The sequence below is a fragment of the Leuciscus leuciscus genome, assembly GCF_965113295.1.
Source record: "Leuciscus leuciscus genome assembly, chromosome: 1".
In the NCBI taxonomy this organism is placed as follows: domain Eukaryota; kingdom Metazoa; phylum Chordata; class Actinopteri; order Cypriniformes; family Leuciscidae; genus Leuciscus; species Leuciscus leuciscus.
This window is the reverse complement of record NC_138725.1, coordinates 24,088,783-24,107,167: the sequence shown is the minus strand read 5'-3', so window position 1 is coordinate 24,107,167 and position 18,385 is coordinate 24,088,783. Positions and strand designations below refer to the sequence as shown.

The window sequence follows — 18,385 nt, the reverse complement described above, 5'->3', positions numbered from 1 at the left end:
TGTGTGTGTGTGTGTGTGTGTGTGTGTGTGTGTGTGTGTGTGTGTGTGTGTGTGTGTGTGTGTGTGTGTGTGTGTGTGTGTGTGTGTGTGTGTTGGCGGGCGCGGGCGCGATCGAACAGTGGAAACATGAAAACATAGGCTACTCCGTTATTTTGTTCAGGACATCTACAGATATTATTTATAAATGTATAATTAAACTTGTTTAAATGTACAGTTTGGTGTTGTTTTGTTTTTAAAATATATCCTAATACAATAAATGCATTAATCTCTCAATTGGGTATGTATCATTAAAGATATAGAGTTCGGAATCTAGCGGTCAAAATGACCGCTTGCGGCAGTTCTAGTAGTTATGGAATTCTGGCACTTCTAGTGTTAACTGATATTCATCATAAAAAGACGGCGCTTCACACATTTTTCAGGTTCAAGACCTTTTACTGATGCAATTAAAATCTAGATAGCCCTTTATAGGATATAAATAAACAGAGTTTCAAACCATATATAGGCCTAACTAAAAATGAAAGTAAAGTGAATAATCTTTAACTGATATTCATCAAAAAAGACAGCGCTTCATGCAGTAAAACACTGATAGTGCTCTATAGGGCAGAGTTTAGATCAAGCACACTTGCCTGTCATTAGTAAAGTGATTAGTCATTAGTAAAAAGGATGATAAGGATTAAAGTTAAACTTGACAGGAAATGGAGGACATGTATGCAAGGGACTGCATTAGGATAGTAAATTTAGGGATTAAGTGTTATTTTATGTGTTTTTCAGTAAAGGCAAAGATGTTCAGTTATGCTGTACATTAGGGGCTGTTCACACATGGACACTCCATGGCCCTGTCCCAAATGGCACACTTCATATGCACCTTCGGTCTTGTGGACTTACAATGGCTGCCGCGTGCACGTGTCCGTTAAGTCTGTGAGGCCGTAGGGTATCCCATTTGTGGTCGATTTGCGCCCTCGATTCACACTTTTACAGAGACCGCACTGATGCAAGCTCCGCTGCACACTTCTTCCCGACAGTCAAAGCAGCGTTACATCACGAAAGTGCGGACTCAGAGGAAGACCACGAGTGCTTAGGGTGCCATTTGGGACAGGGCACATGCGTTTTCTGTGATCGCGATTGTGAAAAGACCAGGTGTAAATGCCCTCCGAAACGTATTTGAGACGGATTTAAATCCGATCGCTCAAACTACTTCAGGAGGTGGTCTAAGACCGCATTCCAGTCAAAACTGGACAAGTATAAATGCATCTGGTTTTTACTCCAATTTTACTCCTCCCAACAGTGCAAAAAAAATAAATGTAATGTGTAACGCAAGTAACTTTGTGGGTGGATCTCGCAAATCTAAAATGGGTTGGTCTGAAGTAGCTTAATTATTCATTTTTCAACTAGTGATGTTCGTTGATGTTCCAAAACAAGTAGCGTAGCGAAATACAGTTTCTGTCGTGTTTTATTTGGCATTTTGTAAAATCCCATTGATTTCTGTTGGAGGACTCATTGCTCGTTGATATTACTGCGCTTCAGACTCAAATATCGAGCAGAAGTTTATACGCGGTTGTGAGGTTTCTGAAAAAATAGTTCCACTATAGCAAATAACACGGATTGAAATCATACATTGCGCCGATATATTTGTTTTTAATCATCAATGAACACCACTAACCACTCGGTGAGTTGCACAGTTTTGAAAATGAACGTTAAGGGTTGTTTTAAGGACATGTTCGTGCATGCCCATAGCCAGCCGCTCTGAAGCGGTCATGGGCAATTCTAAACGAGTCAAAAAGTCGAGACAGGACCCATCGTCAACATTTCTGTGTCCACCACTCTAGTTCATCCAAAACAAACCAGAAAAGAGACTCAAAGTGCTAAATACCGGAATTATCCTTTAAGCTGTTAAACTTCACCAGTGCGTCGGCGCACTGAAGCGTTTTTTTATTTATTTAGTTCAGAGTTACTATCAGATTAAATGTTATATCTTGACAAACTATACATCATTAAAAAGATATAAGACTCAAGTTTCAGTATTTGACAACTATTGTATTCTGAGAAACTTATAGTGACAGTTATGTCTTAATTTGTGTCAGGAGTTATGAAATGAAAAAATACGGTGACCGGGAGGGGACATGTTTTTTTCACTTATTTTTGTCGTGGCCACAACATATAAACTCGTGGGAACGTGATATTAAGTCGTGGGAACGTCATAATATCTTGTGGGAACGTCATATTAAGTCGTGGCCACGAGATCATTTTGTTGAGGTAACAACATCATTATGTCGTGGCCACGCGATGCAAAGTCGTGGCCTCGAGATCATATGTTGAGGGAACGATATATTTTTCTCGTGGCCACGACTTCATATTTTGAGAGAACGACATCTATTTGTCGTGGCCACGAGTTGAGGGAGCCACAGCGGCCAATACTGTAACCGTACCATAGCATAGACTGGGCAACAGCAGAGATGGAGATGACAGAAGAAATAACATTTTACTTTAAATTAGGAATGTCATATAAAGATATAGTGCGTCTTTGGCATTAAGACATGGGTACGTTGTAAGTGAAAGACACATGAAGCGCATTTATGGCGTTATTTTTTAGTCAAAAGTTATGAGTGTGTAAGACATGCTCACGAGCACATTATGTTATTTCACACGCGCAAAAATGAACCTTCAGCTGGCATGATAAAAGTACTCGCGCACAAATTCAACAACCGACAGGTGTACAGGTAGCTGCGAGCGAGCGCCTGGCATACTCTCATAGGTTAACTCTGCTTGTACAGTGGAATCCTGCTCGCGCGCAGCGGGCTTCTGCTCGCGGAGTGCTGTTTTGCTCGCGCAGTGGATTTCTGCTCGCTCAGCTGATTTCTGCTCCCTCGAGTCTTCATGACTTTTGACAATTTGGGGGCGGAAACCAAGGAGGGCACTGACCCTCTTATGATTGGTCACTTTCATCGTAATCACACCCACAGGGACATCCTTGTACCTTGATTGACAGCTCTCATTACAGAAGCACGGAGTCAAAGTATCTGACGGAGTTCAGTCATTCAGTTAACACTGCACAGTGGACGGAATGGCGGCGACACCTGAAGATGTAGGCGTAAGTGATATTGATATATGATGGGGGCTGTGTGTTTGACAATGTAGCAATTTAATCTGAAATTTGTTTGGAACATGTAAGTAGCTGACATAAGCTAATCAACCTTAAAGGAACACTCCGACTTTTTGGGACTTTAGCTTATTCACAGTATCCCCCAGAGTTAGATAAGTCCATACATACCTTTTTAATTTCTGTGCGTTCTGTAAGTGTTATTTGACGCACCCACCGCTAGCCTAGCTTAGCACAAAGACTGGATGTAAATGGATAAGGTAGCATACTAATCCCAATTCATGGGTTTCATCCGGTCCCTTTTCACAGGTGTATAAAATCAAGCACCTAGATTATGAATGCAGACTGCATTGTGCTTGATTAATACACCTGTGGAAAGGGACCGGATGAAACCCATGAATAAGTGACAAAATAATGCAAACATTTTCCTATTTATGTGTTGCGATCTGTATTGTCACAGCGTGTACAAATAACAAGGCTATATGAGACAGAGACCATTTTTAATCGTATAAATACTGGGAACTGTATTCTCACTAGGCGTAGGAGCACAGCTACTTGGGCGGAGTGGCTCAAACTCAAAAACTCGTACACTTATAAACTCATCAATTTATACACTTATAAACTCTAAACTCAAACTCTGAGTGTGCGTGTCTGAGTGAGTGTGTGAGCGAGTTAGTGTGTGTGTGTGTGTGTGTGTGTGTGTGTGTGTGTGTGTGTGTGTGTGTGTGTCTATCAATCTAACTTATTTATCTATCTATCTATCTATCTATCTATCATAAACTTCAAACTACTTTATACTTCAAACCACTTTAAACTTCTTAAAGGAGTCATAACCTGCAATTTTCACTTTTCCACGAAAATCAATGTATGTTATGATTGCCTAACGATTATACACTGGCCGGGAAGCCGATATTTAAAAGTGAAGCGTTTGTTTAACCCAGGGTTTGTAAAATAGCCCACGTGCACGCGCACTCAAATACGAGATTTTAATTTCTGCCCCGACTTGACGTCATGACGGGGCAGGATATGCCATATATGGACACCGCAGACATATGCTGCAGGAAGCCCGCCCTGCCCCTCTCCCCCTCATATTCAGTCGCGAAAGATGCAGAAACGTAGTGCACATGTGAGTTGCTCTGTTGTTGACTGCCAGAATCAACATGTAACTTAAATGTGTTTTCTCTCCCAAGAACGGACCAAGTTGTCAGGGACCAGTGGATTAAATTCATTTTTAATGACGCGGTTCCTACAACCCTTCCCACTGGCTTAACGTTAGGTGTCTGTGCTAATCATTTTACGCCGGAATCGTTCACAAATTTGAATGTCTAAAAAACCACAACGTGAAACAAGGCAAAAATACCACATGATAGCAAACGTTGATCTCAATAACCACTGTAAGCTGATAAAAAAAAGTAGACTACATCTCCGTTAATGTAATCTACATTAAATAAAAGGTATAATGTATGTCTCAGTCAAAATGATTGTCTTTACCATTCAGAGACATCTTGATGTAGACGTCCTTCCATCGACTCTACATCTTCCCTTTCCAGCTCAGGTTCAGAGTCTGGCTCGTGCATATACGGTTGAATTCCGTAGGTGGCGGCCAGGTCGGGTTATTCACAACTTGCGCCATGATGTCATTTTGGAATGATATGCTGAAGTTACCTGCGGTGTCAACCCCCCTCCTTCCTGCCACCAATCAACCGCCTAGCAAAACCATAGCAACCACCCAGAACACCCTAGCAACCACCTAGCAACCACCCAGAATACCTTAGCAACCGCCTAGCAACACCATAGCAACCACCCAGAACACCCTAGCAACCGCCTAGCAACCACCCAGAACACCCTAGCAACCGCCTAGCAACACCATAGCAACCACCCAGAACACCCTAGCAACCACCCAAAATACCGTAGCAACCGCCTAGCAACTACCCAAAAGACCATAGCAACCACTGAAAATATCCTAGCAACCACCTTGCAACCACCCAGAATACCTTAGCAACCAAACTTGAGTACCCTAGCAACCGTTTAGCAAGACCTATATCTCTGTATCAGAACATCGTATAGAGATGAGGTTTGGCTATTTTGACTCATGCTAGCAAACAGCACTTCCAACATGCCACACATGCTAGCAGTGAATAGCTACATGCTAATAGCGATTAGTGAAGTGTTAAATCATGCCAAGATCATGCTAAGAACTCTATAAAAACTCGATAGTAACCATCTGTGACCAGCAACCACCTAGTAACACCATATCAACCGCCCTGAATACCTTAGCAACCACCTAGCAACACCCTAGCAACCATCTAGCAACACCCTAGCAACCACCCAAAACACCCTAGTAACCATCCATAACACCCTAGCAACCACCCAGAACACCCTAGCAACCACCCAAAATACCCTAGCAACCGCCTAGAAACCACCCAGAACACCCTAGGAACCACCCATAGCATCCTAGCAACCGCCTAGCAACCACCCAGAACACCCTAGCAACCACCCAAAAGACCACCTAAAAGACCATAGCAACCGCCTAGCAACCACCCAAAAGACCATAGCAACCACTGAAAATATCCTAGCAACCGCCTAGCAACCACCCAGAATACCCTAGCAACCACCCAAAACAGCCTAGCAACCACCCATAACACCCTAGCAACCACCCAGCAACCACCCAGAATACCTTAGCAACCGCCTAGCAACACCATAGCAACCACCGAGAACAGCCTAGCAAACCGCCTAGCAACTGCCTAGAAACACCCTAGCAACCACCCAAAATATATTAGCAACCGCTTAGCAACACCATAGCAACCGCCTAGCATCCACCCAGAATACCCTAGCAACCGCTTAGCAACACCATAGCAACCAACCAGAATACCCTAGCAACCACCTAGCAACACCATAGCGACCACCCATAACATCCTAGCAACCGCCTAGCAAAAAACTTTCTGGTCCAAACTTTCTCAAGCCAACTTAAAGTTTGTCTCGACGAACTTTCGCATCTAGTTTCATGTTGTTTTCCACTTCAACAGGACATAGTCAGACGTGAGATTACTTCCTGGCTGATCATTAAATTAGAGTCAGCACTTTCAAGAACGCCTCTTGACTTGGACTTCTTACAGTTTGCATGTCGGCAGGAGCTGTACCTCTGGGAAGCACTGTCAAGGCATGTAAATGTCCCCCCAGATATTGTACAGGCCTTAAGAGATTTCCTCCATCTGGTCATGGACCACATTGAAAATGCTGAAGTTACCAGCAGTACTGTTGAAACTGTAGCTGGAGAGATGGGGCGTCCCAGGTACAATTTAGAGAAGGAGAGACTTGTTGAGCTTTTGGAGATAAATCTGTCTGTGGACTGCATCGCAAAGTTACTGTGCGTTTCAGCCAGTACAGTCAACAGACGGATGAGGGAGTTTGGTCTCTCTGCCAGACAGAACTACAGCAATGCTACTGACCAGGAGCTTGATAATGCAGTCCAACGCATCAAAAATGAAATGCCCACAGCAGGCTATTGGATGGTCAAAGGGAGGCTAAAGTCCATGGGAATCCACGTCCAGTGGAGGAGAGTTACTGCATCAATGCATCGAGTGGACTCGCTTGGGATTCTTTCTAGACTGACTGGACTGGGCTGCATTGTGCGAAGAACTTACTCTGTCAGGGGGCCCCTTTCACTGTGGCATGTCGACACTAACCACAAATTTATCAGGTCAGTACTGTACAGTACAGATTATTCATTATTTATTTATTTTGTTAAATATAATGATGCAGACACTGATAGATCTCAAAGCATAAGTATGTTGCCATGACATTTCTACAATAAAAATCCAGGTTGAAACTGGTAATGTAAGTCTTTATTTTGTTCCCATCAGGTACAACATTGTACTTTTTGGTGCAGTGGACGGCTACTCCAGGAAGGTAAGATTTCATTTCATTGGGTCTTTTCATGTGTTGGCCTTCTGTGTAAGCAAATTTGCTATGATGTACACCAAATAATTACATGTTGCATTCAGATGGCTGAAATACTACCCTGTTGACGTGGGAGAAAAAGTTATTATATAGGGTGCCGCATGGTAGTAAGAGTCATTAAGGTGTGTTAAAATATCAGATTCCCTGAGGCATGAAGGGACCAGAGTGTAATCCAATTGTACATGTAAGATATTGACAAATAGTTAATGTACATTTATGAAAATGTCTCATAACACAGGTGATGTGCTTGAATGCTGCAACAAACAATCGTGCATCAACCGCATTCACTGCCTTCAAAAAAGCTACTGAGAGGCATGGAATACCCTCAAGGTAAGTTTTTACAGGCTTCAAGGTACAGACACAAACATGATGGATGTTATATTTTAAGAAAGAATTTACTGTAAACTCAGGGTTCTCAAGGATTATAATTTTAAATGTTTCCTCACAACACTCTACTTCCTTATACTCTCCCAGTCATAGCCTTACCCCTCCACGCTGAACACGTTTATTCTGACACAATGTAGCACTTTATTTCTGTGTATTGTACATCACTGACAGATTTTAACACACTGGTCATCTGTGTGTGCATTTCAGGGTGAGAGGTGATCAGGGAGTGGAGAATGTTGAAATAGCCCGATATATGTTCACTGTCCGTGGAACTGATCGAGGAAGCTTCATGTCAGGAAAAAGCGTCCATAATCAAAGGTTTTTCTTTTTTGTATTTTGGATGCTTTTACCAAGCTAATAAAGAGGTCTATTGTGTGTAAAATCATAACATACTAACATTTTATCATGTCCTTGATTGTTAAAATAATAATTTCTAAATCCGTAGGATTGAACGTTTGTGGCGGGATATCAGAACATGTGTGATATCAAAATATTACAACGCACTCCACAGCCTAGAGATGGATCACCTTCTTGATGTGTCCTCCAGAGGTAAGGGTTTGTCTCATCATATTGTGCTATTTATCATCTACTTTCTGTAGATTGTTGTACGTCTTGGTCAGTTAAATGTTTCCTATGTCTGTGTTCTATTATTATTTGATTTGTGCATGGTTTGTAAGGTTTGTTGTTGTCCTTCATCTTCTGTTGTTGATTTTATTTAATCCTAGTACCCATTCCATACAGGAGGTCTTTGTCCCCTGCCAGGCCGTTATTGTAAATAAGTAACTGTTCTTAAAAACTTGCCTGGTATAATAATAATCATGACTTGAGGTGGAAAACAAGGAAGGCGCAGGCGTCCTTATAATTGGTCAATTTCAACACAATTGGATTGGTTAACAGATGTCTGGAGCACTTTAATAAACATTAATGGCTAGTCGTATATCATTGTAAATCAGTGTGGAATTTTAGAAATGGTTAAATACTGGGGGAAAAAAACATAAATCAATGAGATGTATTTACGAAAGGCAATTCAATGATTAATGTTATGTTTTCAAAGCTCACCTGTGAAAAGTAACATACTCCTACCCTGTCCCTTTATAGAAGATCTTTTGACAGTCCACCTGACATTCCTTCCTAAACTGAAGGCAGACCTGGAGGATTTTGTGGAAGGTTGGAACAACCACCCACTGAGAACAGAAGGGAATAAAACTCCTGAGCAGATTTGGCACTCAGGAATGATGCTTCGACCGATTGACCAGCCAGAGAAACTTGAGGTTCTTTTTTTTTTCCTTTTAAAACAACTAAGTTGCTACAGTAAATTTTATATCCAAAATAAGCTGTTAATATAACCTTGAAATGGCCCACCAGGCTCTAAGCAGTGTAACACATCTTCAGCTGGTGAAACAATCACAATTGATGCAAATGTTGGTAATACAGTTCATATGCACTCAGTAACCTCTTCATTAGGTACACTTGTACTGTTTAACACCAATACGAATATTTAAGCACCTGATCAAATCAATTTGTTGCATAGTTATACAAACCCTAAATGTTTATCTTCAGCTAATGTTGAAAAGCCAAACAATTGGGATGAACAGATTACATTAGATGCTGTAAACATGGGATGACTAATGATAGCGGTATTTTTCTGTCTTGTTCGACTGTCAGGATATTGAAGAGCCGGACATTGACTGGGATGTTGCAGCTGACTATGGAGAAGATGTGGATGGTGTGATAGTAGTCCCTGAATTTGAGTGTCCACTGAATGAACAGCAGCTAGTAGAGCTTCAGGTGCTGATTGAAGAAAATGGAGACACTGACACTAGAGACCTTTACCTCCTATGTCATGAATGTGTGCTTCAGGCTTTGTCAGGTGTTTAATGTTTGTTTTTGTGATCAGAAAGTGATGTAAATAAAATATACAACAACCACAGTTAAATCTTAGATTTATTCTTTTTAACAATAGAACAACTTTGTTGTACACTTGTTTGTACACAGTAGAAAATAGAAACAAAGCACAAAAAGGGTAACAACAACCACAGTTAAATCTTTAGATTTCTTTTTAACAATAGAACAACTTTGTTGTACACTTGTTTGTACACAGTAGAAAATAAAAAACAAAGCACAAAAAGGGTAACAAAGTTACCAAGTAACTAAAACAAGTAACAAGGACCTTAAAATGCTACTTTAGTGTCTGCTGAACTCGTAACCACCACAGATTGCCTCGGTTAGGTTGTTTTCAAACTCTTGGGAGGTGGCTAAGTGGCGTGTAGGAAATGTAATGGCAACAGCACAAGCATTGACAATGAGGTAACAAAGGCTATGTGCCCCATAGCGGGAGTCGCAGTCATGATCAAAATTAACAGTTATCTTGAATGCCTCTCTCTTGGATTCGATCAGTGGAACATGTGCCTGACCTGTGACCAATGTTGTTTTCGTCAACGATGACGATAACGAAATGATTTCGTTGACGCACCTTTTTTTTATGACGATAACGTGACGATGACTAGCTAAAAATGGCTCTAAGGTGACTAAAACATGACGAGACGTTTTCGAGTTTTCGTTGACGAGACGAGACGGAACGAAAATGATTATAAGTCTGACGTTCACAATGCATGTCATTTCTGCCTATTTTGCGTGAAATCTGTCTGTTTTGAGCTAAAAAAGTATCAGCAATGCTGCCGATTCCTATCCTTGTTTTGGGTACGCCCACCACCCGGCTGCCGCCATGCCGCGCACCAGATTCCACACAACAACAACACACCTGCGGCTGCGGCTAGTCACTCGCCACACATCTTCGATATGAGGCGCCGGACTGGACAAAAGCGAAACGAACTGCGCGAGCGAGCGACAGTGCGCGGGAGAGACCGAGTGTGTCTGCGCGCGAGAGAGACCGAGTGAGTCTGCGCGCGAGAGAGACCGAGTGTGTCCGAGCATTAGTTTAGTAGGCTAATTGGTACAAAGTAATATATAATTATTATATAACTTAGATTATAACATTAATTATTATTTAACTAATTATATAATAAAGCCACAATTGCCAAAGTAAGAATGTTTTTATTCCTGGCTTTTTTGGAGTAAAACAGTGATTCCACTGTTACCACTTTATCTGTGTGTAATGTTGTAGTAGCTCACATTGAATTGAGTTACAACACTCGAATTGCAACACTTGCTACAACCTGTCAAACCTAAGCCCATTTCCAATACTTTTTAACCTAAAATAATTTGTTAAAGACTACTTTTTTTTTTTTTTACTAAAATTGACTAAAACTTGACTAAAACCTTTTTGTGTATTCGTCGACTAAAACTTGACTAAAACCTTTTTGTGTTTTCGTCGACTAAAACTTGACTAAAACTATGAAGTTTATAAGTGACTAAAATGTGACTAAAACTAAAAAGCATTTTCGTCCAAAAGACTAAGACTAAGACTAAAACTAAAAGGGCTGCCAAAAACAACACTGCCTGTGACCCACTGAAGGAAGCTCCGGACTGACAGGCGCTTCCCCCCACCATTTGTTCCGTGCACAGCTGCCACGTGACTTTGACCTTCAGGGCTGCCCTCTTCTTGGTTGTCTGCTTCTTCTCAGAGACAAATACAAATAAGTAATTTCCAACATTTCTGTTAGTACAAATGCATTCGTCATATACATGGGCGGGGGTTTGACAGAATACACATACGAATATAAACCTAAAGAGGGAGTAACTAATAAAAATAGAATAAAATGAAACCGGTGGAAAACAAGTGCATGATAGTATGGTAAGAGTGATGGACAAGGATTATAGAAAAAGGTGCTAAGCAGTGTGTTACCTCTGTCTTCCAACTTTTGCAAGAAATCCTGCAGAAAATTGATGATCCGCATCTCTCGCTGCCGTCTCACAGACCCTTCCTCACTGAAATCAGGAGATAGCGCAAGAAGAAGGAAGTCTACATTCACCTAAAATAAGGAAGCAAATCAAATGCTTAAACACGGTAAAACAGTAAGGATTGCAGATTTAAATTAAAGATTCATTTTATGTTTTGGCCTGTAGCGTTTAGCTCTTTGAACACACATTTGAAGGCAGCTTAAAGTAAAAATGCAGAATATGCCATAAGAGCAAGTCATCAGAGTCTCTAACAGTGGCTGTTCTAATAAAATAATTGTTCATTCACAACGTTACTGACTTCCTGTAAGTGGCCGGGGACAAAGAGCTGCTGGCACATCTGGGTGTGCTGTGCTAACACCTCATCTAATCCGTAGAGCCTCAATCCCTCACGCAGCTGGTTCAAGATCGGGATCAGCCTCACCAGTGCATGCAAAGCGATGGCACTAATAAACAGTAAGAAAATAAGGTAACACTTTATTTTACGGTGTGTCCTTGTTACATACGTTACATGTACCTACCGTAGTAATAACAGTAAATGATGCATAATTACATGCAACTAACCCTCAACCAAATCCTAATCCTACCCTATTCCTATAGTAAGTACATGTAGTTACTTAATATTACTCTGTACTTAAATATATAATTACACTGTAACAAGGACACCTTAAAATAAAGTGTAACCGAAAATAATACTGTATTGATTCAGAGTTAAATTGTTAACACTAAAGCATTTTGTGACAAATATTTATGTGTTATGTTTATGTTAACTTACTCTGTGGCATGTGGCTACACTGGGCCAATAAATGTTGACCAAAAAAAGGCCATCACAATCGCATCTGATTAGTCTATCAGCCTTTCTCCACCTTCTGCATTTTCCACCTGAAAGTAGAGACACAACCTTGATATTTGCAAAAAGAGACAAACATTGTCTGATAACTTTATATGCCTGACTTGGAAAAATGTATGCATTACACTGTTTAAATACCTCTGTCATCAGATTTTTAATATCCTGATCAGTGACGAGTACACCAACAACCTTGTCCATCTCCCCATGGCACAAGAAATGATAGCACCATCTTGTAAGGAAGTTGGTGCAGGACCCCCCTGCACCAAACTTGTGGCAAAAATCTCCCCACAAGTCCTTTTGTGACAAAGACAAAAGCTATTTTGAACAAAATGGCAGTGGACTTTTACTACCTAATTAAACAATACAAAGTCATATATTTTATATGACAGACTGTGGCACATACTTGAAACTGTTGTCCTGGTAGTCACAGATACTGTATTTAGGGTTTTTGCCCCTTTCCCCATCTCCTTAAAAAAAACGTGCTTCAATTCCACACACCATTTCTGTAAAGAACAAAGAGCTGCTTTTGTCAAATGTATTAGATATGTATAAGATATTATTCACATTGATAATCTCTTAAATGTGCTTTTCATCATGTGTATTGACCTTGGTGGGGCACACATACCGGTAAGGAACTCTTTACGAAGAGCGCCTTGGTCTATTCCATTTTCTCCAATGAAGGAGACCCTGAGGAGATTCTTTGGGGAGGCCTGTTTTTGCCTGGCCCACTGTTTCAGCCCCCTTTGAAACAGGTCCTCTCTTGTCACATTGATGTTGAATGACCGGGATGTGTCAACTTTCTTTTCAAGTGACATCAGGATGTCTGATACGCTACACAACAATATCAAAACAATATTGTTGAGAATTCAGTGCTACAGACCAAGGCAAGCATCATTATCCAATCCCATTAAAAATTATTCTACAGCATACCTGCCGAAGTGCTCATCGGTGTCCTCACTAATATCTGCATCTCCCTCATTTGTGTTGCTGTAAAGATCAACAATAACAAAAAATTAAATAAACAGGTAACCTTAATCCATCATCTGTCCAAATTCTTTAATAAAAGGGGGGACGATGAGGGGACTCTACAGTGGGATTAAGCATTTTAAGCAAGTGGATACAAAATGCATCACACTTTGTAAGATACTAAGAAGAAACTTAGAAAAGCTTTTACCTCTCCCAGTCCCCGCAGACACTTGCATGCACATAGATGTCATCTTTTGTAAATAGTTGACTGCACAATGGACAAGTAACATATGAAAATAAAAAATAACAGTGTTAAATATCCATTAAAAATGCAGATGTACTCTTTCAGAGGTCAGATGTAAACATGCTCTTTGATGAGAACAGATCATGTAAAACAGTGGTTCTCAACTCCAGTCCTTGGGACCCGCTGCTCTGCACATTTTGTATGTCTCTCTTATCTGACACTCAGTTCAGTTCATGGAGTCTCTCCTAATGAGCTGATGATCTGATTCAGGTGTGTTAAATAAGGGAGACATACAAACTGTGCAGAGCAGCGGGTCCCGAGGACTGGAGTTGAGAACCACTGATGTAAAACATTTCACTGGTTAATTCTTAAAACCTAAATCTTAAAGGGTCAATGTGTAGCTTTTTAGGTATTTTATTATCTAAAATCTATATTTTTATTCATAAATATGCCCTCAATGGTGTACAAATACCTATGCCAATGTTCAGACTAATCCTCGTAAACGAAGAATTTATTATCTTTATATACATGGGACGGGTAAGTCCACGGAGGCTTCCATGTAGTTCCGCCATCTTGAAAAACTATAATAGCAGAGAGGGACAAAAAGTACTAGGCCAACGCGTTTCCACAACGCGTTTCGTTCAGAGCCAGCGTCACGTGACTGAAGCCAGCAGAAGCGGAGGAGCAGAGCAGTGAGAGGCGCTTGTCACTGCCGCGGCAAGTTTAAAAGGCTGCACTGCACGGTTATTTATACACCGTTCATTCATACATACATATGAGTCACAGGATAAGGAGTCCTCGTCGTCGAAAAAGTCCAAAATAGATCGTAAAAGGAAACGTGACCGGAGATTACAAAAACAAGGGTTACTGTCAGGATAGCTAATGCAGGAGAAAGCTTTCAAAAGAGACCCTGAAGTTGCCTGCTTTCTTCTCGACAGGTAAGTCAATGTTACAGTGTTAATTACAAGCTTTTTTTTCATTGCTTGGTTGTGTACTTTATTATATAGACAGTCGAACATTTATAGTTAAAAGTTAAACAGGCTCTTTGATGAATAGCAGCTATTGAGTAAAGTAACGTTAGAGAAGGCTCTGATGATGATGATATCTAACAATGCACATACTTCAAAAAATATAACGAGTAAAGAAGGCATTACTACTAATTACCATAGTTAATGTTTTTGACAGTCAGTAGTTCATACTGTAACATTCTTTTTTTCGTTGTTTCAAGTTTCAGTTTGTTTTAAATAACAAACATGTTCACCCGAAGAAAAACTCGAAGTGCTATTATAAGACATCCTGTCATAGCTTTTAGGTACATAACGGCTACCGTAGATGCAACGCGCATTTGAAAAAGTGAGGCGCTGGAGAGCATTATTCGTTTGAATGCAAAATACAATTTCACCACTAGATGGGAGAAATTCCTACACAATGTCCCTTTAAGAAGAAACAGAAGCAATTTGCTCACCTTACTCTCCAAATGTGATGGCTGCACATCACCAGATGCCTGTAAAACATTTCTGGGTCATTCACATCAGATATATTTGAAATAAAATCATAAATGTATGGCTCAATAATATGAAATGCTATGTATGATCTCTTCATTTGTATTGATAGCTTACTACTTCGTCATCCAAGTTGATAATGTCATCATCACAGTGGGTCTATAAAATTAAATATCAAGACTTGATGACTTACAAAAAAACAATAGCTATAAACAACAGTGCCAGAAGCAATTTTGGGTTAAGCTGACAGGGACACTGCTAACATGGTCCCACCATCCAATAGTTGCTGTGAAATTTAAGAAATGACACAATGACCAACCTGTATATCAAATAAGGAGAAAGAACATCAATGTTATAGTTTCAAATCAGCAAGCCATACCTCAACCTTGACTTTAGACTGGATACATGTCTTGACATGGAGACCGAGGAGCTGCAGAGGCACATACTCCTGGCATGACACACACCGGGCTTTCAGCATGGCCTGGAACTCCAGAGCTGTGAAGGGTAGGGGAGAAATGCCCAGTGTGTTCTGGATGCGCATAATATAGAGACAGCCCTTGCCTCCCCAGCTCTTCACAAGGCTGGCCCCTGTGTATCCTTCCTCTTCAGGTGTCAACAAGTTGAGTTTCCGTTGACCTGATCCTCCTGTTTAAGTTCAAATATTAAACAAATATTTATGTTCTGCCCCTTGTTCGAAGGATCATACTTTTCAAACATGACAACTTTATAACAAACAAAAAGATTAAATAAATTTCCTTTGCTTGGAGAAAAAAAAGTCAACTTCAATCTCTTGCTTTTTACCCCTGGCTTTGTGCAGCATCCAGGCACCCTCCAGTTCTGACATCTTCGGATACGTCTCAGGAAGAATGTGTGTAATCTATGAATTTAAAGTGTGTGAGTAAGATTAGCAAATATTTATCAAATCAATGAGCTCAAGACAAATCTGTTCATTAGAGTTATTGGCAGCATTCCAAAAATAAATGATATGGTTTTGGTGGCTAAGATTGGGGCTACTGTTTTCACTGGATATGCTGTTTTAGTATAGGTTAATAATATTTTGTGCAAATTTCAGTTCTTACTTCATTAAGTGTCATACCACATATCGCATTATGGCAAGCATCCTCTGGAACATTTACAGTCCTTCTTCCTAACCCAGCTTGTAAAAGCATTAGCTCATCAGATGGTTTGGGGGTTCTCTCTGTTGGGCTGTCCAGAAGAAAGAATTGGATTGCCGTTGTTTTGGTGCCTGACCTTTTTTTAGACAATCGCGAAGGAGGCCTACACTTCTGCTTATCTTTAAATAGTCCAGGGAAACACCTGTAGAAAGAGGAGTAGATGAAATTCAAATTAATTTGAATCAGCAGTCAAACAACTGTGTGAGGAACTGAAGAGGGCTGTTGTTGAAACAGCTGAGATGCATCCTTTGAACAACATCCAAACCTGGCCATATTCTTTTGAACTGCAGTCCCTGAAGGTGCCTGTGCAGGTCCACGCACCGCATTGTGCTCTTGTGGTTCCTGGGATGTGTCCTGCCTGGATACCCTGGCTGAGCTTGACTGTGCATTGCACTGTCCCTGAACTTCATTGTTCATTCAACATAATTAATTCACTGACATCATGTAACTTCTGTTGTGTTATAGGCTAAATGAATAGGTGAGCTGTATGATGATGACAGCAACACTTCCATGACGAATGCAATAAGTTGTTCCACAAACAGTATTTATATATTGTTATATGTATACAGGGAAAGCAACATAATGTAATCAAACCACACATGTTGTCTAGAGATGGCAACGCAACCTAGTAAAGATAGTTACTCATGATACATACCGTTTGGTGTTGGATTATTCAATGTAGCTCTCAGCCTGGCCACCAAATTGAGGGCCATATTGCGCAAATCGTCCTAGAGGAATGGGGAGAAATAAAGAAATGTAACTGAAAAAAACACCACCACAAATGAACTACTTTAACGTAATAAACATTTTAGAAAATAGTTCACCTCCTCTTTTGCGTCCGCCATTTTCTCTTACATCTATAAACGGCAAGATGAGCTGGATCCACACAAAAATACAATAAGGGACAATGTGAACATGTGGCTAAGTTACCCAACATTCAAAACAGTATTTTACTGCATTGGATGTTAGCCTGCAAAATCAAATGCATTAAATCAGCGTCAATAAGAATAGCACTTTTACATGTGAAAACAATTATGTTATGATTCAGTTAGCCTAACGTTAGTTGTCTAAGATGCAGTTTTTAAAGATTAAAAGTTTTAAAATGAGTGTCGGGCGATCAGCATCACAAACTTAACAAATACTTAACAAAACGTAGGCTTCATCGTTCGCAAATATATACATCGATGGTAATTGATTTAACTATGATCTGTGCAGCATTTTATACGTGCAGAGACATTTTATTTATATTAGAAATTTCATTCTAATTCATTCCCACTCTTCTTCGGTGGTAACTTAACCCAACTCCGTGCTTCCTGTAATGAGAGCTGTCAATCAAGGTACAAGGATGTCCCTGTGGGTGTGATTACGATGAAAGTGACCAATCATAAGAGGGTCAGTGCCCTCCTTGGTTTCCGCCCCCAAATTGTCAAAAGTCATGTAGACTCGAGGGAGCAGAAATCAGCTGAGCGAGCAGAAATCCACTGCGCGAGCAAAACAGCACTCCGCGAGCAGAAGCCCGCTGCGCGCGAGCAGGATTCCACTGTACAAGCAGAGTTAACCTATGAGAGTATGCCAGGCGCTCGCTCGCAGCTACCTGTACACCTCTCGGTTGTTGAATTTGTGCGCGAGTACTTTTATCATGCCAGCTGAAGGTTCATTTTTGCGCGTGTGAAATAACATAATGTGCTCGTGAGCATGTCTTACACGCTCATAACTTTTGACTAAAAAATAACGCCATAAATGCGCTTCATGTGTCTTTCACTTACAACGTACCCATGTCTTAATGCCAAAGACGCACTATATCTTTATATGACATTCCTAATTTAAAGTAAAATGTTATTTCTTCTGTCATCTCCATCTCTGCTGTTGCCCAGTCTATGCTATGGTACGGTTACAGTATTGGCCGCTGTGGCTCCCTCAACTCGTGGCCACGACAAATAGATGTCGTTCTCTCAAAATATGAAGTCGTGGCCACGAGAAAAATATATCGTTCCCTCAACATATGATCTCGAGGCCACGACTTTGCATCGCGTGGCCACGACATAATGATTTCGTTACCTCAACAAAATGATCTCGTGGCCACGACTTAATATGACGTTCCCACAAGATATTATGACGTTCCCACGACTTAATATCATGTTCCCACGAGTTAATATGTTGTGGCCACGACAAAAATAAGTGAACCGAACATGTCCCCTCCCGGTCACCGTAAAAAAATGAGCCGATACCTTTAATATGAATTATGAGCGTCAGCTGGTCCATTCATAAAAAAAACTCTGTGCTGTCGTCATGACAGTGCTATACAAAACAACGTCCCTCAGGGCTTTTAGCTCAAAAATGTGCAGA

The 18,385-nt window shown here is 40.6% G+C and overlaps 3 protein-coding genes and 1 long non-coding RNA gene across 5 annotated transcripts in view; 2 read left to right on the top strand and 2 right to left on the bottom strand.

Moving 5' to 3' along the window:
- The window catches only part of LOC309498863 (uncharacterized protein), a 149,665-nt gene that overhangs the window by 71,744 nt on the left and 59,536 nt on the right, over positions 1–18,385 (top strand). The window lies entirely within an intron of this gene.
- LOC309514195 (uncharacterized protein) lies at positions 6,316–9,374 on the top strand (the record flags this gene model as incomplete). The annotated part of the gene is made up of 7 exons (XM_082190365.1): positions 6,316–6,797; positions 6,961–7,006; positions 7,296–7,387; positions 7,652–7,762; positions 7,890–7,993; positions 8,543–8,715; positions 9,110–9,374. 7 exons carry the CDS (start codon positions 6,316–6,318, stop codon positions 9,320–9,322), a joined length of 1,221 nt encoding a protein of 406 aa, XP_082046491.1. The 3' UTR covers positions 9,323–9,374.
- Positions 12,131–15,708, bottom strand: LOC309514186 (uncharacterized protein; the record flags this gene model as incomplete). Its single annotated transcript, XM_082190355.1, has 7 exons — positions 12,131–12,184; positions 12,291–12,655; positions 12,778–12,983; positions 13,083–13,139; positions 13,327–13,386; positions 15,329–15,509; positions 15,666–15,708. 6 exons carry the CDS (start codon positions 15,706–15,708, stop codon positions 12,621–12,623), a joined length of 582 nt encoding a protein of 193 aa, XP_082046481.1. The 3' UTR covers positions 12,131–12,184; positions 12,291–12,620.
- LOC309503220 lies at positions 15,930–17,776 on the bottom strand. Its single transcript, XR_014207571.1, has 3 exons — positions 17,182–17,776; positions 16,864–16,915; positions 15,930–16,767 (listed from the first exon to the last, which is right to left on the bottom strand). It is a non-coding gene; the product is annotated as an uncharacterized lncRNA (long non-coding RNA).